Source organism: Heterocephalus glaber, unplaced genomic scaffold (genome assembly GCF_053883595.1).
Source record: "Heterocephalus glaber isolate CG9 unplaced genomic scaffold, H.glaber_assembly_v1.0 deba00000122, whole genome shotgun sequence".
Taxonomy (NCBI): Eukaryota; Metazoa; Chordata; class Mammalia; order Rodentia; family Bathyergidae; genus Heterocephalus; species Heterocephalus glaber.
In genome coordinates, this window is record NW_028258138.1 from 58,441,793 (window position 1) to 58,462,135 (window position 20,343).

The following is a 20,343-nucleotide window of genomic DNA, read 5'->3' on the forward strand; positions in this document are numbered from 1 at the left end:
CCAGGAACTTTCTCACTTTATCTTGAATGTGAATAGAAACCACAGGAGAGTTCTGAATGACATGATCTGTCTTATACTCTAATTGGATTATTCTGGCTGTTCTGGTGAGAGAGTACATTGTGGAGAGACAATGTTGGAAACAGAAACTACTTAAGAGCTTGCTGTAATAATCCAGACAAGAGATAATAGTAGCCTAAGGCAGGTTGGTAGTAGGATAAGTGGCATCTTGGTACAGGAAGGGGGTCAGTTTCTGGATATGTTTTTACTGAATTTTCTCATGTACACTGGTCTGAATAATATATATTAAATATATAAATGATCATAATAGCTACATATGTACCAAAATTATCATAATGAATTGCTATCAGTTTTGATATTATGTCTTAAAATACTCCTTAAAAGTGAAATATGTTACAGAAATGTGAAGTTTCTAATCAAAAGGAAAAGCCTGGACATAAATGCTATAGTAGAGGCTAAGGGTGTCATCTATTTGTATGAATTTTGCCTGAAAATGAGTCATTTTTAAGAACATAGCAAACATATTAACTGATAATTTGAAGACCAGTTGAAAGGGCATGTTGGTATTTGAAATCTTCCCTCCATCTAAAGATAATAATCTACAGATTCCTGTGTTCTCAGGCCTCATTAGAAAGGCCAATTAAATGTGACTCAAGAATCAAGTAGTTAAAGTATAGGGGACAAATCTACTGTCATACTTTTTATTTTTATTTTTACTTTTATTAGTACATGTTTGCAGTACATAATGATTATATTCACTGTAAGAATTGGTATGTGTACATAACATATTTCAATTGTTTTTCCCCTTCCCTTCAGCCCCCTTTTATTTTTCCAGCATCAGATTCATTTATCTTATAAAACCTTACAGAGTTAATATAATCCACAAGAAGTGCCCTTACCTTCATGTACTTGAGGGTTTCAAATTCTAAAAGTGGCTGGGTGTGGTGGTTCAGGGCTGTAATCCCAGTACTCAGAGAGGTTGAGGCAGAAGGATTACAAATTTGAGGCCAGCCTGGACAATTTAACAAGACACTGTCACAGTATAACAAAATAGAAAGAGCTATGGTTGTAGCCTATGATAAAGCTTCCTTGAGGTTCAATCTCCAGTACCAAAGGGAAATAAAATCTAATGTTGTAGAGACAAGCATGTAGTAAGGATACAATGGTGGTCAGGCCCTGTACCAGACATATGCTTTCCTACGTTATCTCGTATTATTTTCACAATGACTCCACCATGCGTTTTTAATCTTATTTGTCAACATGAAACTCGAGTTTCTTGAGGTAAATTTAATGAGTGATGAAAGCATGCACATTTGCAATTTTTTGATGTATCTTAAAAGGAAATATGACTCTATGGCTTCAGGGCACTTTAAAGGTCAATGATATAAAATAGAGTATGGATGGACTCTAGCTATTTTCATGATAAGCATGGGAATGGAGCTTTTATAGAGAAAATATGAGCAGTTGTGCTTTCTGCCCTTGGCTATGCATTAGGATCACCACAAATACCAGGAATATACATTTTTTTTAACATTTTGAAAAGACTTCCCAGAATTCTATGTAGACAACCTATCACTCACCTACCATCCTATACAAGTGGACTGCAACTCAGCTGTAGATACAGGGATGAACACTAGTTATTTGACACATAGGGCCCATAGGTATCAAGCAGACTCACTGACCCTAAAAGTCTAAAAAAAAAAAAAAATCTGGGCTTGTAGCCAAAACCAAATATAAACATTTTTTCTTAAGTTTTGTTACTAAGCAACTGATTATTATGATTTAGATCTAAGCTGTGCCCAAATGTCTCATGCATGTGGATGGTGGTTGGATCATGAGAGTGAGGTCCTTATCAGTCGATCATCTGAAGGTGCTGTTAGGAGGTGGGACCTTGTTGGAGGTTGTTCACTAGAGACATGACCTGGAAAGGTGTATAGTTGTCCCTGGCTCTTCCCTTCTCTATTTGCTTCCTGACTGCCATGGGTTGAAGAGTTTTTCATCTGCCATGTTTTTCTGCTGTCCTGTTCCTGCCTAGGGGCCAGCTGACCATGGACTAAAACTTTGAGCCAAAATCAATCTCTCCTCCTTTAAGTTGTGGGTGTGAGGTGTTTTGTCATGAGAAAGTGACAAAGACCCTGGTCTTTCTGAAGTGCTGAGGCATTATTCCCTGCACTGAGAGGGTCTCATGGATTAGCAGAGGTGGAAGAGACCTTGGAAATTTGTCCTCTCTTTTTAGAGCCGAAGAACCAAGACTCAGGTTGACTCAGGTCACAAGAATTCATACCTGGTGCTCAGTCCATTGTTCATTCCACCAAGCAATTCTGTCTCCCCCAGTACTTATCAAAATGTTAGCAGTCATCCCACAATAAAACTGGGTATTCTGAGTTTAATTTGAAGATCCAATTTGCCTACCTACAGCGGCCCCCAGAAATAAACTCTGAATATTGAAAAAGCTATTCCCTGTCCACTCAGTTTTAATGATTTAGATTTCTCCAGCAAATATAAGACCCTAACTTGGTTTTAAATGTCAGGACTTTTTCTGTATTTTGTTTTCATTTTTTAAAGGTTACTCTAATATGAGTGGGGGAGAGAGAAGTAGAGCAAGCAGCATCTCCCTAGAATTCTTGTTTCTTTAACCCACTAACCCTTCCTTTAAATCTCTTCATTTGCCTCTCAGCCATAAATTTAATTTGAAGCAGAGCATACTTGCTCATTTATTTCCCCAATTAGTTTTATGTCAGTGCATTTTGAGAACAAAAATGAAGGAATATCTGTCCCACCTAAACCATTCTCAATTTTCTCTTCTGCTTTTAAAACACACGTAACTGGAATATTTTTTGTGCCAGTAAGAATCAAGGCTTAATTAAGAAGCAACCAGTCATCAGCCACTTACTTGTAGAAAGGACAAGAAATCAGATTACTGCTTGTCTTCATTCTCCAGCTGCCTCTCACTCTTTCCTCTCTTCCTTTCTTTCCCCATATTTTGGGCCAAAGAATCTGGCCATCTGCTGTGAATGTGTTTTCAACTGTATAGAGACTGCAGTAAGTGTCAACTCCCTTCCCCTTTTGAGGGGGTCACTTTTATAAGGCAAAATTTATTAGACCCCTTAGCATCTTCTTTATCTTTCTATATATTAAAAACAATGCCTCTTTCCTTCAAAGCATCAAGGATTTATAGAAAAAAAACTAAGGAAAATATGTCAGAGCATCTAGGTTCTCATGAGATGGTGATGTGGTTGTGGCTGGGCCACCACACTTTGATAAAAGGAGTCCCAGAAATTATTTAAGATTGTTGAGGTTCTTCCCAAACCAGGCCACCTGTCATGGAATTCCGTACTTGGAAATGCTACTGTATAATCATAGGGGGAAAACTCATGGAATTCTGATTTGTTACAATAAAACTGCTACCTGGAAGCTCAGAGATAGCTAACCTTCAACAAGTAAGTACAGTACTGTAGTTTGTGGCATCATGGCTGCCATGGTTTTTCTCATTTATTTGCAAAAATTGTATTTCAATATACTTTATCATACATCATACACATCTTCAGGAGTCTTCTTATCTTTTGGGAAAAAATCCCAGGATATTTCTACTTCCATCTATGTCTTCATCTATCCATTCATCTATAATTTCTTTTCTGCCTTCATTTTTACTTCCTTTTTACTGCCATTTATTCTTCATCCATACTTTCATCTGTACCTTTATCCACAATGATAATTGTGAAGGAGAAAGGCACAGTCCAACCCACAGTCTTTGTAGTTTTCCAGTTGTGTATTTTTAACCCAAATTTGAATATGAAAGCATAATTATGAAGCTTTTGACATAAAGATGGTTCACATCTGGCCTTGGAAATCTTCACTGTGTTTCCATAAGAAAGCTGTTCATTGATAGACATATTAATGGGACTGTGATATAGAAACCAAAACTTAAAAAGTTCTAACCCATCAAGAAATACCATTCATCATTTCATTTTTTGGAAAGGATATAAAAAAATGAAATGTCAGAGCTATAATGTCAGGACCGTTTAAAATGTCAAGTGCTTGTTGTTGCATAGCCTGGGTGTCTGCTGTTTTGATCAAACCACCAACTGGCATAATAATTACAGATGATACATCACATTTCCATGCACAACTGGACTCAGAAGTATAACAAATCGGATGGAAACATTCTCACTGCCCAGCCTGAGGTTTTCCCCTTTTTCTTCATACCTTCAGACTTTTCCTTTGGAGCAAAACATTATTACCAATTCAAGATGGCATTCAGGGTAAGGAATGAAAAATACGGGCAGAAAAAAACATTCTCGAGTAGACCAGAACCCAGTCATTTGTAATATGCAAATGCAACAAAAGCCAAGAGGCAGCAAACACATATGTCAAATGCAAGTTTAATCTAAAAATGTTAAACTGTGGAGATATTTCCCAGATAATCTGATTCTAATTCAAGATACATATTAAGTGTGCAAAGAAACATACAGGCAAGATCAACTGTATTATGAACTGATAGGCTTGGAGATAATCTTTCAATTTAATTATGATGTTTTAATCTGCAGAGAGACCACCAGTGTACAAAAGGAAAAGAAACAATTCATCCATTTATGATCTTTACGGAAGTTTCTATTAGACTAAAAGAAATATTGTATTCACAAGCCTGTAATAATTATAATAAAGACCTAAAGCCAACAGCATGTAACTGGGGTAAATTTCATTTCTATCTCACTGAAAGCAAACGCACAAAGAGCTGGAAAAGGGATTCTCACAGCTACTTCATTTTCACTTTTGCTAGACCAGCCCGGTCCGGATGTTTGAAGGAATCTTTCTCACTGTCAGGCTGCTTCCCATTACAGGTTATTTTCAGCACATTTAAAGGTGCTGAAAAGGAAACAAAATCTAGTAGGTCCTGATCTTTTGCCATGCCATTGGTAAATTCTTCTAAAGTCAATTCTCCTGGAAAATAATAAACAATTAACAAGAGGATTTATTCATATCATTCACTGCTACAGACAATATATTCACTAGTACTTTTATTGATACTCTTATTAATTTTTCACCTTATCAGACTAAAGCCCTTGAAGATCTTTATATGAAAAAAACATTTGATGGTGGGGATGCCCATGCAAATAAAATGATGAATGCAATATACTTTCATTTTTAATTGAGAACATCAGATAATATACCAAATTAAGGGTAAATGTATATGTATATCTTTGTCTGGCATTGTTATTTGACCTTTTAATCTTGGAGATTCGAGCAAGTCATAGGAGCATGATAGGTTTTAGATCAGAAGGGAATGCATGTTTTTAATATTCTTTTATCTGAAAAAATAATTTCAGGAACTGTTTGAAGCTGCAAGGAAGCTTAAACATTTATTCATTTCACATTTTATTGTTGATCACTAGTTTTCTTCTTCTTTCCTGTTTTGTGATGCCCAATTTTATCACTCTGATTTAAGTCTTAGGCCTGCTATAAATCTATCACATATACCTATGTGTCCTGGCTATCATGTTGCCACTACCCTCATTTCACAAGGTGACTTTTCAACATGTTCCAGGGTGGAGGGGATTCTCTGTTGGCATAAGTAATTTGAATTGGAATAATAAGCATGCTGAAGTTGAAGGATGCTGTTGTAGTTCTTGACCTCGAAGAAACTGCGCCCAGTAGGGCTTACACCTGGGCAAAAGATTGGTCAAGGACAAGTCAGGTGCATTGAACAGCCAGAGAAAGTACACCCAAGGTCGAAAGTCAGCAGAAACTAAAGTCAGGCATTCCAGTGTTGATGCAGTACTGGTGAAAGGTCCACGCAGAACTCCAGCTAACAGCAGTGAGGAATAGAATCCTCTTTGTGTCACAGGAAAAATACAACCATGGAGTAAACCAGTGGAGTAGAGAAGACTGAAAATAAACAGAAGTAGGTTGAGTGTGGGGGTCACATGTGACGGTGATGGAACATGAAGACCTTTAATAATTAAAGTGTATCTGTCCTTGGCAAAGGGAATCACAGTCAGTAAGTTCCCAACCCCCAAATATTTTTCCAATTTTAGGGCTCAGGATGACCAAAAGAGAAGTAGCAGTGGGAAAGCTGGAATCCATCTGGACAGCTCGGTTATGGAGGTTCATTATCATTTCCAGGGATGCAAGAAGTTGTAGCTGGAGGTTCTGGGGTATACTTGCCATCTCTATTGAAAAGCGATACCAGATACTGACACTGAACAGAGAAGAAAGGTGGAATTCTTCACTGGTGTTTTTGGGGTTTTTTTTCATTTTCTTCAAAACAACTATGAAGTCTACATATTGACTGTTTTTCATGTTACCTGACCGCTAACCACAAAAAATTCTTTTGTCAAATCAATTCCTCCTATAGTAACGTATAATGTTTATTATATCTAAACTACTTCTTTTGAAAATTTCATCACTCTTTTTTCCTCTAGTACCCACCTTTCATTCATTTCCTCATCACTTATTAATTGCTGAATACAATTACCATTTCCACTGTCATTGTTATACCCACTGCAACCAACTACAGGGTTGTAAACAGGTAGCTACTCAGAAAGTAAATGCTGACAAGTTACCTTCCTTCATCTGTTGTTCTTAACATTGTTTCCTAATCTTCTTTCTATGGGATTATGCCCAAACAAGTTAAAAAGAATAGTTTCTAGGATGATCTCTAAAAGGGTCACCTATGAAAGGCCAAAAGCTTCCTACCAAAGGATTTACCAGTAAAGAGCCAAAGCCTGGGACATGTCTGAGTTGGAAATCACACAACTCAGAAGGACTTGAGTTTTATTAGCATTATGGTCTCAAAATGCATCCATGTTCTTAAAATGACTCAGGGAGGTAGATTTTGGGGATCTGGGAAGGTGATCGGGATGTGGGGAGACAATTAAAGACACATTTCAATTTTTGTAGCAGATAATTCAGAAACTGCATAATTTTGTTTTTATATGTTAAAATATACACTTAAACCTAATTGATATCTACATGATTAATGGATTCCTTTCATGTTGGTGAACATGTAATATATTCTACTTTTGGGAACCCTAAAGTTCAGTATAGATATTTCCCCATCACTCCTACTAATATTAGCAGCTTCATTGGTAATAGGACAGCTACCTGTAGCAATTTAGTTTTGTTTTTACAATCTAGTTATCTGTTGATGTTCCCAGGTCATTCATTTCTTCCCATTAATGTCTAAAAAGATCTTTTATAGAAAAACAAAACATTACTTACCCCTCAAAATTTAGTGCACATGCCCACATCAGTATTTTTGCTCTAAAGAATTCAGCTTTATTTTAAAAAGAAATCACCTTGTTTAAAGAGCATTTCTTTCAATTCTAATTCTTTGTAAACAAAATTTTTTGAAAAAAAAATATTCTGGGACTGAGAAATTAGCATAGATGGAGTTGGGGAGATTCAGATGAAAATGACCAGTTTTTCTACAGAGGACACTGGTGAAGATTTTAAGTGAGACCAATTTTGTATTCATTAGCAAGGTGACACTTGAGGCACTTAGCATTTTATAGTAGTTTTATTCTTTTTTAAAATTAGTATGTTTGTGATAAATAATAAACACACTGATCTCGGGAAAGTGGTACTTATACATACTACATGCTAATCACTTTTATTTCTCCTTTCCTGACCCACCTTCCCATCTGCCCTCATCCCCAGATATCCTTCCCACAAAGTCTACTTCCTTGTTTCCTGTAAATTGAAGTCATTTGTAGTCATTTGAGACCATAATTCTAAATGAAATAAATCAGACACAGTTTAAATATTGCATGGTTTCTCTTATATGAGAAACCCAAAACACAAATAAAGAACAAAATAAAAGTAAAGCATTATAGCCATTTTGATGTGTAGCAGTTTCTTTTCCTCTGTAGGGAAACTCGATTCCTTCTTATCTCTTGGTTGTTCTGGTTCCGCTTTGTTTCAGTGTGAACCTTGTGGCTTCTGACAATGTTCCGGTCTGGAGTGCTGGTCTTTTCTGTTGGCCACTCACCGAAAGATGTCCCTTTATGTTCTGTCCCTATTTGTTTTGCCTAAAATAGCTGCTCAGCTATCACCCTCTTCATTTCCTCTCTGGTTTCTTTTCACTTTCACAGTTTACTATTAGGAACCCCGTTGGTCACACTTTTTCCTGTGCTGCTTGGCTCTGTGTTCAACTTTGACAGCACCAGCTGTGAATCTCTACACTTGAGGTTGTGAACATCTATAAATCTCCTGAAATCATGTCAAGAATGACTCCTAACCAGAGCATGGTAGAATGTGGATTGCTTTCCTTCAGATGGTAGAGCCTGCAGAATTCCCTGATTAATTTATTCTGACTTCTTTTGTTCTCTTCTCTATTTTTATTTTTCAGTAATATCAGTGTTTAGCTTCTGTTTTCTTTCTTTGTGATTCTTTTCAAGTTCTCCTTCCTGATGCTTTTGCTCATAACATAAAAATAAAAACTGAACTTTTAGATTATAGCAATAATATACATTGATGATAAAAGAAATTCAAATACTACAGAAAGGTATAATGAAAAGAATCTCTTTTGACTTTTCTTTGATCCCTTGGCACACTTTCCATAGGTAATTAAATCCTGCTAACAAATCTGGGGCTTTGTTTTGCGTACACATATACATTACTTTTCAAAATATTCTTCTTGACACCTTTCTTTCTACAGATAGTATTTCACCTTATACTTGTTTCCTTTTTATTTCTTCTTTTATTTTTCATGTGACACCTGCTTATCAGATGTGTGTTCACTTCAGAGTAATTTATAGAACACCTGCTATGCACCAGCACAGGAAATATTCAAGGGCACGAACCAGAAATTGTTTTTGTTTTTACGGTGCTTATACCTCCTCACCTTTCCTTTCTACAATTAATCTTGCACTTCTCTTTTGCTTAATCTTTTAACTTTTACCTGCTGATTGTTATGATAATTGTGTGTGAATAATACATAATGCTTTTTTTCCCCAAAATAGACATGATGTTGGTGACATTTTGCAAACAGTTGAGATTTTCATGTATGTTCTTCAAGGCCTTTTGGTTGCATCTTTGTTTGTTATGATTTTCCTTATCTTTATCCATTAGATGACTAGGCAAAAATGATTGCTTGCTTTCTATTTTGATAAATCAAAAATATATGTGCATATAGTTAAAAGCCTTTGACAGACTTAATTAAACATCTCTATTTCTACCAACATTGATGTTTTGATAAAAGTGATAGTAAATAATTAAAAATATATTGGGGAATACATACTTAGACTTGTACAAATGTGAGTATTTTCTTCTGTAATCTAACTCCCCTCTTCCCTTTATTTGTGAATAAGGCAATTCATATTATTTTCCTCTGTCAAATACTGGCCCCCTATCCTGCATTCTCATAAATATCAACTCTCTATGTCATTATTTTCTCTCTTTTTCTTCTGTTGTACAAGGCTGTCTTATCCAACTGTAAAATTTTCAGTATTTTGTGATACATGGAATGATCTGTCTCTTGATCTGATAATGTAAAAAGCCTCTAATAATTTCTAATATGAAAGCAAATGTTATCAATTTTAACTTGTAAATGCATTTACCAAGAAAGAATGGCTGTTATTCCAAATTATGTTTTTGTGTACTTTTTATTTAAAATACAATTTTTATCAGAGAGAACAGTTAGCACGTGTAGTTCTATAAATTATTCTAGAAACCATATTGGACCCGCTCTTTTATGTTGTTGCATATTCTTCCAGGTCAAGGAGTTCATTTCCACAGCTTCAGGTACAGCAGGAGCACAACTTCTGGGTCCAAATCTCTTTTCAAACTTTCCCCTTCTGGATCTGGGATATAATGCAGCAGTGCCACACCTGCCTGGCAAGAGCAAAGTCCTGAGTTTGATTCCTGGTACTAAAAAAACTTGCCCTTTCTATCTCAAGGCCCCTTCTATCCATAGTCACCATTTTATTCGTTTCTTAAGTTTGACTCCCATGAAATCACCCTGGACAGTAAACAAAAAAACCTTGGATCATTTTCTTGCTTTCTGGAACACATTATCTGTGTCCTCAAAGTACTAGAAACTTTGTTGTTTTTTTCCTAAGGGGGGAACAATCCCTATACTTCTCCATGAAAGTCTCTTCTCTACTCTCCCCCCAGCACTCTAGAAGCAGTGTCTGTGGGTTTTACCAAACATCTTTATCCTGCTCTTTTGAAATTCCTTATGTCCTTTCTGCTCCAGTTGCTGCCAACCTGCTTCATCTCCAACATTAAAAATAAAAATGAGACATAGTGACTCTCATTTGATGACTGCCATTTCTGTTTGCATGGTCACTGGCCTCATCAGACTCCCTCCCCCTCCATTTCCCTAATCCTTTCCAGTTTCCCTCAGCCTCCTGATCACCTCTGGATAGGTTGACTCTGTTTCTTACACACTTTTCCACGCGCAGGCTTATTTTATTCTTTGATCTCAAAGTAGGTAAGTGAGCAGACTGACTTGAGATGGGGAGAGGAAGATGGGTGCTACTGATATATCTTCATTGTGTTCCTTAGAATTATACTCTTGGACAATCATTTGGTTTTTTCACAATGGTCGCCTCATTTGACCTTCCTGTCAGCCTCCTTACCCTACCATCCTGCCTCACAGAGCTGCCACGTTTGACTCATACAAACTGCCAAGGCTTAACACAGGTACATCAGTCTCTACTGCCATCTTGTGTCCACTGGAAGAAGTGACCCAGGGTGGGCAGGTTGATTCTGAAGGGGTCGATGACAACATAGACTGGAATCCCCACTCCTCTTAGGTATTTGCTGTAGCCTTTTTCTGATAACTCATATTTTTCACATTCCAAATTTTCTGCTTTTCATAACCATTGTTAGATACACTGCCTCAGTCTCGAGTCAAATGTGGACATTCCAGTTTACTGAAATGGAAGCCTTTGGGCTTATGCATTTTCACTTCTCCTGGGATATCTGTGTCTTCTCTCTCCATCTCTCTCCCCCTCTGCCTCTGAAGTAGAAATGGTCTGCTAAAGAGGAACCCAGATTTTATGATAGAAAGAGCAGATGGAGAAATGAGCAGAAAGAGTAGAAATGTAGAAAGGTAGACAAAGTAGATATGAAGGCAATTATACACAACTGTCCAGAAGAGTGTAATCAAGGGAAGGAAAAAGTCTGATAGTAGAACATAGAAAAGGAAGGCTTTCTGCTGTAAGGAAAATGAATTTATTCATAAGTTGATGGAAAATCATCACTAAAGAAGTAATGGTTAAGGCCAGATGTGGTGGCATACACCTGTAATCACAGCACTCAGGAGGCTGAGGCAGGATTGCCAGGAGTTTGAGGCCAGCCTGCACTACACAGTGAGTTCAAGGCCAGCCTGAGGTACATAGTGAGACCTTGTCTCAAAGAACAAACAGAAAGAAATGATTAATACAGCATTTCCCAGAGAAACGGCAGAAGGTACTTCATCCCATAGTCTCCCAATGCCCTTCTTAGGATCTACATTTACTCTTCTTTACATATTTCAAAGGCTCAAGCACCACACACTGAATATAAATATTTATTTCATTGAGTGACACTGACTAGAGAAGATTGGACTCATCAAGTCACGAAGCCCAAGTCACAACTATGGCTCCCTTGGAAGGTTCCTGCTTTTGTCTAAATGACACTCCTCACCACTACCATCTACTTTGTAATAAAAGCAAGTCAGAGGTTTATACCAATATCATTATTTATATCAGTCTTATGAAAGACCAAAATTCCTCAGGACTCAGAGTTTGCCAGCCATTAAGGGTTTGTACAGCCTTGCAAAGAGACATTCAATCAGAGAGTTCAACTCTGTTGAAAACAAATACTTTTTATGATATTTCTGCCCCAATGTGAGAGAATCTGAGGTTGTGTTTTGCTCTCCAACCTTTTCCAGTTGTTAAAAATAAAGAGAAAAGGTTAGTTCTGGGCAATGAGGCTTGGATATTAAACTAACTGACCAAATTTGAAGTCTTTTTCTGATTTGTATTTTTATTAGTACATATTTTCATACATAATGATTACATTCATCATAGGAAGTTGATACATGTGCATAACACATCTTAATTCTTTTTGGGCTATATTTTTTTAAATGTAAAGTGATCCAGTCAACATATTAGGTAACAAAAACACAAAGTGCCCCTTGGAGAAGATATTGTATTGGTCTTGGTAATAAGAATTCTAAAAAAAGGCATTATTCTCAATTTTAAATTGATTTACTTGAATCTTATGGATGAATATAAAAGTATGACCAGAACTATGAAAGCATATAAGGCTTCTTCTCCAGCTTCAGCCATTGGTACTTCTGGTTCTTTGTGTCCTTTTGCAGGATCAATTGGGAAGACAGATAAATATGCCTTCGGAGAATGCTGAACTTCTCTTACATTCTGCCACCTCCTTTTCATCATCAAAGTTGTCAGGAGGCCTGGCCTGGGGCAAATGACATTTCCCAAACTTCCTGCAAGGAAGACTTAGCCCCTCCCCCAGAGGATTAAATTAAACAACCCAGACAGAACATAAAAACTCGTAAGAAAATGAAAGAAGATTAGTCATCTGGAAATTTGAATGTAACTATCTTGATTGAACATAAAAGGGCTTTGAAAAAGTTGCTGGCAATGTATTTCAATCAGGGGGTACAGTCTTAAGTACCACTGCCTCTCTTGTTGTTTCCCAAGTTTTACTAATCTTGATTTCAAGATTAATAACTGTGGACAGTGCTAAAGCATCGCTCTTTGCCTTTCCAAGATTAGGTCTTACGGCCACTTAAATACAAAACAATAGTCACTGTTACATATATGTAGCATTACATTCGACAAACATTTTCAGGATTTCAGTGTTTGGGTTAGAGGTTCCAACAGCCTAGAAAATTTTGCTAAGTGTCTAGATATCCTCATGTGTGTTCTCACTACGCTTTTTCAATATTGTCTTAGTTACTTTCTCATTGTTAGGATGCAATACTTGACACTCACAACTTAAAAAAGAAAAGGGTTTTGTTGGCTCACAGATTTTAGGTTTCAATCCATTGTTGGCTGGTTCCAAGGCAGGGTGGCGTGGCAGAGGGGCATGGCAGATCAGAAAGAACTCAGGGCATGGTGACAGGAAGAAGAGAGAGAGTGAAGGGAAGATGAAGGGAGATAGATCCTCCAGGGCCATGCCCCCAATGACGCACCTCCTTATATCAAGCTTCACCTCCAACATCACATTTAGCTATAAACTCATCAAGGGACTAATCCACTGAGAAGTTTCACACACCCATAATCCAATCACCTCCCCAAAACCCTATTGTGAGTGCATGAGGCTTTGGGGGGACATCTATATAAACCCTAGCAAATATAGTGCTTGAAATTTTAGCCAGAGCAATTGTGCAAGAGAAAAAAATTGAAAGGGATACAAATAGGAAAGGAGGAAAATAAACTATAACTGTTGGTAGATGATATGATTCTATACTTACAAGACCCTAAAGACTCCACCAAAACAATCTTAGAACTAAAAAATCCAGAAAATTAGCAGAATACAAAATCAACATACAGCCTTCCAGGCCACCAAACCACCACCCTGAGCACTGAGGAGCAGAGCTCCCTTCCAGTGCTGAGGAGGTGAGCCTTCCAGGCCAGCATACCACTGCTCTGGGCACTAGGGAACTGGGACTTCTGGGTCACTGCACCATCACCCTGAGCACAGAGGAGCTGAGCCTTCTAGGCTGCCATACTACTGCCCTGAACACCAAGGAGCTGGGACGTCTGGGCCACTGTACCACTTCCAGGCTGCCATACCACCACACTGAGCGCCAAGGAGCAGAGCCCCCAGCACCAAGGAGGTGAGCCTTGTGGGTGCCAGCAGCACACACCCCCACCCCCCCTGTTGAAATGAGGAGACATGTAAACAACTCTCAAAAGCAGACTCCCAGATCATCTAAAGCAACCTCAAAGGGAAAAGAGATGGAACAATCTGATACTCAACCACCTGGACTCCCTGAACTTGCAATGAAAGAGGATCTGGAAAAAATGAAATCAGAAATAATTTCTCAGATAACAGCAGAGATTGTGCCCATAATTCAAGACATGATTAATAAATCTAGAGTGGATACAGATATAAAAAAAATAGAGGAGCTAAGGAACATGATGGAATCTCAACATAGGAAACAAATGGAATCATAAAAGAGATGCAAACAGATTTCCAGGAGATGAAAAACTCCATTGAAAAGTCTACACAGCAGAATGAGCTAATATGAGGACAGAATTTCAGATATAGAAGATAAGATTGCAATTACTGACCAGGAAAAGAAAAAATATCTTTAAAATAGTAACGGACTATGAGAAATCAACCCAGGAGCTGCTAGACAATGCAAAGGAGAATAACATAAGACTGATTGGAGTCAATGAAGAAACTGGAGAGAGTGCAGATGACATAAAAAAAACTATTCACAGAAGTGATGGCAGAAAACTTCCCAAGGAGGGGAAAAGAACTTGCCATACAGATAAGTGAGGCATATAGGACTCCAACTACCTTGATCAAAAAAAATCTACACATAGGCATATAATAGTTAAGATTCCAGAAACTCAACAGAAGAACAAAGTTCTACAAGCAGTTAGAGAAAAGAAACAAATCACATACAAAGGAAAGCCCACCAGAATCACAGCAGACTTCTCAACACAAACCATCAAGGCAAGAAGAGCTTGGAGTGACATATTCCAAGCCCTAAAGGAAAACAGCCTCCAGCCCAGATTGATGTACCCTGCAAAACTATCTTTCAAAATGGATGGAGAAATAAGATACTTTCATGACAAAGAGCACCTTAGGAAATTCATGAATACCAAACCGGCACTCCAAAAATGTTACACAATATCCTAGGAACAGACATGAAGGATCACAACCCCAGGAAGCAAAGCAGAATGAACCCATCTGGCAAGACAAGAAATTAAATGTAAAGGGGGAAAAGCCAACATAAAGAAAAAGTCATGACAATGATAAGTCAATACCTTTCAGTTATAACTGTCAACGTTAATGATCTCAGCTCACCAATCAAAAGAAATAGACTGGCAGAATGGGTCAAGAAGCAACATTCAACAATGTGCTGCTTACAAGAAACACACTTAATTCAAAATGAAACTCATAGACTGAAAGTTAAAGGGTGGAAAACAATACTCCATGCAAGAGGAACCTGAAAAAAAGCAGGGGTAGCTATCCTCTTGGCAGATCAAGTAGATTTCAAACCAACACTGATTAAGAGAGATGAAGAAGGACACTACATCCTTGTAAAGGGAACAATCCAAGAGGAAGAGACGACAATCATAAATATCTATGCACCAAACACTAGTGCACCCAACTATATAAAACAAATACTAAAGGACAAGAAAAGTTATATATACACTAATACAATTGTAGTGGGGGACCTCAACACCCCACTGTCACAAATAGATACATAAACTAGAAAAAAAATAGTAATGAAATACTAGAACTCAATCAAAGTCTTCAACAAATGAACTTAACACATGTTTACAGAGTTTTCCACCCCACAAAATCAGAATACACATTCTTCTCAGCTGCACATGGGTCATTCTCCAAAATAGACCACATACTCACACATAGAACATGTTTAAGTAAGTGCAAAGGAATTGAAGTTATCCCCTGTATATTATCAGACCATAGTGTGATGAAATTGGAGATCCATAGCAAAAGAAACTAGAAAAATTTCATAAACACATGGAAATTGAACAGCATACTTCTAAATAACCAATGATTACAGAGGAAATTAAAGAAGAAATCAGACAGTTCCTTCAATTAAATGACAATGACAGTACAACCTATTGGAATCTATGGGACACAATGAAAGCAGTCTTATGAGGGAAATTCATAGCAGTGAATGTGTATATTAGGAAAACAGAATGAGGCCAATTAAACAACCTGATGCTGAACCTCAAGCTTCTAGAAAAAGAAGAGCAGGACAACCCCAAAGCTCATACAAGGGAGGACATTATAAAGATCAGAGGAGAAATCAATGCAATGGAGACTAAGAGAATGATACAAAAAATCAATGAAGCCAAGAGTTGGTTCTTTGAAAGAATCAACAAAATTGACAAACCTTTAGCCAACCTTGTCCAAAAAAGGAAAGAAAAGGCCCAAATCCATGCAATTAGGAATGAAAAGGGTGAAATGACAACAGACCCAGCAGAAATCCAGAGGATCATCAATACCTACTTCCAGAACCTATATGCCAATAAGATGGACAACACAGAAGAAATGGACAGATTCCTAGATACATATGAATTACCAAAGTTGAATGAAAAAGACCTAAAAATTCTGAACAACCCAATATCAACCACTGAACTTGAAAAAGTAATAAAAAACTTATCATCTAAGAAAAGCCCAGGCCCTGATGGCTTCACTGCTGAATTCTACAAGACATTTAGAGAGGAACTGCTGCCACTACTGTTTAAACTCTTCAATGAAATTGAAAGGGTAGCAATACTCCCAAATTCATTCCTGGAAGCAAGCATCACCTTGATCCCCAAAGCAGAGAAAGACCTAACTGAAAAAGAGAACTATAGGCCAGTCTCATTAATGAACATAGATGCCAAAATCCTTCATAAGATACTGGCAAATAGAATGCAGAAGATGATCAAGAAGATCATACACCCTGATCAAGTGGGATTCATCCCAGGCATGCAGGGATGGTTCAGCATACACAAATCAATCAATGTAATACACTCTATCAATAGAGCCAAGGACATTAAACCATAAGATTATCTCCATAGATGCAGAAAAAGCATTTGACAAAATCCAACATGCATTTATGATAAATCCCTACAAAAAATTGGAATAGATGGTCTCTACCTCAAACTGATAGAAGTCATCTATGAAAAACCAACAGCCAATGTCATACTAAATGGTCAAAAACTGAAATCCTTCACACTCAAATCAGGAACAAGAGAAGGATGTCCACTATCACCACTCTTGTTCAATATAGTTCTGGAAACATTAGCCACGACAATTATAAAAGAGAAAGAAATAAAAGGAATAAAGATAGGAAATGAAGAAGTCAAATTGTCATTATTTGCAGATGACATGATACTCTATATAGAAGACCCCAAGAACTCCACCAAAAGTCTTCTACACTTAATAACCAAATTCAGTCAAGTAGCTGGCTAAAAGGTCAACATAAAAATCAATAGCTTTCCTCTACACAAATGACAGACTCACTGAGAGAGAAATAGGGCAAATAATTCCTTTCACAGTAGCATTCAAAACACTGAAATACCTAGGAATCAACCTAATGAAAGAAATCAAAGACCTCTTCTCTGAAAACTATGGCACTCTGAAAAGAGAGATTGAAGATGATATCAGAAAATGGACAGACATCCCCTGGTCCAGGGTAGGAAAGATTAATATAGTGAAAATGGCCATACTTCCAAAACTGCTATATAGATTCAATGTAATTCCAATTGAGATCCCAGTAGCATACTTCACAGACCTTGAGAAAACAATCCAAAAATTCATTTGGAATAAGAAGAGACCCAGAATAGCAAAAGCAATTCTATGTAACAAAAACATGGCAGGAGGTATCACAATCCCCAACCTGCAACTATACTACAAAGCTACTGTGATAAAAACAGCATGGTATTGGCAAAGAAACAGACCTGAGGGCCAGTGGAACAGATTAGAAGATGCAGAAACAACACCAGACACACTCAGCCATCTCCTCTTCGATAGAGGTGCCAAGCACCCTCACTAGAGGAAAGATAGCCTCTTTAATAAATGGTGCTGAAAAAACTGGGTTTCAATTTGCCAAAGATTAAAACTAGACCTATATCTCTTGCCATGCACTAAACTAAAATCGAAATGGATTAAAGATCTAAATATTAAAATAGAAATGCTGAACCAGCTGGAACAGAGGTTAGGTAGAACTCTTGAAGACATCCGTGTAGGAAATGATTTTGTGAACAAAACCTCAGTTGCCCATGAACTAGCACAATCAACAAATGGGATCTTTTCTTATTAAAAGGCTTCTGCACAGCAAGAGAAGCCACCAGCAGTGTGAAGAGACAACCCACAATGTGGGAAAAAATCTTCACCTGCTTTTCCTCAGACAAAGGTCTACTATCTCAAATCTATAAAGAACTTAAAAAGATCAGACCTCCCAAATTTAAAGACCCAATCCAAAAATGGGCATCTGAAATGAACAGACATTTCTCAGACAAAGAAGTAGAAATAGCAAATAAATACATTAAAAAATGCTCAACATTGCTGGTCATTCAAGAGATGCAAATGAAAACAATGTTGAGATTTCACCTCACTCCAGAAAGAATGGCTGCTATCATGAAATCAACCAATAACAAATGCTGGAGGGGCTGTGGGGAAAGAGGAACCTTGCTCCATTGCTGGTGCGAGTCTAGACTGGTTCAACCACTGTGGAAATCAGTATGGGAGATACCTCAAAGAACTAGGACTGGAAGTCCCATTTGACCCCACTATTCCCCTGCTGGGGATCTTCCCCAAAGAATTAAAAGAATCATACCACAGTGATATATGTGCACCCATGTTCATAGCAGCACAGTTTGTGATAGCTAAGACTTGGCAACAGCCCAAATGCCCATCAACTGGAGACTGGATAAAGAAAATGTGTTTTTTTAATAAAATGGAGTAGTACTCAGCCATAAAAAATGAGAAATTAGAGACATTTATAGCTAAATGGATGCACATGGAGGCCATACTCTTAAGTGAAATAAATAGGCCACACATGTATAAATACCAAATATTTTCTCTGGTGTGAGAAACTGAAAGTGTAAATAAGGACTAAACAGTATAGTCGATAATGTAAAATAGGAAGAAAAGGGGCAAAGGGGAAGGGGACTTTGGAGGGGTAGGGGAAAGGAAAGAAGGGAAGGGAAAAATGGTGAGAAATGGAAAAAATGGAAATAAAGTCTTTGTAAATAAGGAAGGGTGGAGGGGGTGAAGGGAGGGCTAGGAATGGGGAAAAAGTAAGAACCCAGATGCATCATGTAAAGGTACAATTCCCAGTGAGAAATGTAAATGTGTTGTATACCTAAAATGTACCAATAAAAGAATTTCAGTAATTAAATAAATAAATAAATAAAAATTAAAATAAAAAACCCCCCAAAACCAAAACAAAGACATTATTATTTCCTCTTTCCCAATTGAAATACCTTTTATTTCCTTTTTTGTCTTAGTGAATTATGTAGAATTTCCAGTATGATGGTGAAAAGCAGTAGCAAGAGAATCCATCTTTGCCTTGTTCCTGATTTTAGTGATAAAGCTTCTAGTTTGTTATCATTAAGTCTGATGATTGCTGTTAGTTTTTTCTAGATATACTTTATCAAGTTGAGATTGTCTTTTTAGAAAAAATATATTTACTTAAGGCAAAGAAACACTGAAATTCTGTGACAGAAGGTTTAGCTCTTACCATTACCCCTCTACAGTGTTATTTTTTTTCCTAGTGTCTTCAGATTGTGTTCTTAGGGAGAAAATCAGATACTAGTTTTTAATGGAAAGGAAACATCAAATACATTTTGTATTCCTTTTTATAGAATCTGATTGGTATTTTTAGGCTGATAAATTCCAGTTTAGCATAATTCCTTTAGGTGCCCAATTTAAAATTGAATTGAGGCTGGGGATTTAGCTCAGTGGTGACACTGCCTGCTTCGCAAGCAAGCACAAGGTCCTGAGTTTGATCCCTGATGCAAAAAAAATTTAAAAATAAAGTAAAATTGAATTGAAATGTATGAAACTTTTTATGTAAAGATTTTGTCTTATTAGTCAATCTTGGAAAGGATTATTTATTTGTAGCATTGTAAATAGTTCTCCTTATCCTGTTTTGAAATATTGTCAGTTGAAATAGAAACAGTTGTCACCCATAGGAATCATGCACTTCAAATTTTGCAATAATGCTCAACTATCTTATTTAGACAGCTCTGGGCAGACATGTGACCCACTCTCTGCTATTTTCTTATGCAAGTACAGGTGCCAATGATAGCACATCTAGTCCAAGAAAACATGGTGTCAACTGCAATTCTATTTGGAATACATGTGATGTTAATATTTATTTATAAAAGGATGGAAAATAAAGTATCCATCTCCCTTGAAAATGTAGGGTTTTAGACTTATTGGTCTGGAATATGAGTTTGCTTTAGGTCTCAAACTCATTTGTATAACTCACCAAGTCTTTAAAAAAAAGCACCTGATAAATTACCAATGTTTGCAGCAAAGGAAAGCCTGATTCACTGGTTAATGGCTTCTTTTTTGTTTTTCTTTTAAATAAATTATATTGTTGCAGAAATCCCTGAAAGAAATACACAGAGACACAGAATTCAGATAAAATAATAA

General features: G+C 37.1%; 1 protein-coding gene across 1 annotated transcript in view; it reads right to left on the minus strand.

Annotated features, from left to right (window-relative positions):
- Positions 1 to 4,774: 4,774 nt before the first annotated feature.
- Guca1c (guanylate cyclase activator 1C) overlaps positions 4,775 to 20,343 on the minus strand; it is a 43,834-nt gene continuing 28,265 nt past the window's right edge. Inside the window, 4 exon segments of the mRNA XM_013073346.1 lie at positions 4,775 to 4,956; positions 11,697 to 11,732; positions 11,735 to 11,780; positions 12,652 to 12,764. Of these exon segments, the coding sequence (XP_012928800.1) occupies positions 4,775 to 4,956; positions 11,697 to 11,732; positions 11,735 to 11,780; positions 12,652 to 12,764 (377 nt within the window).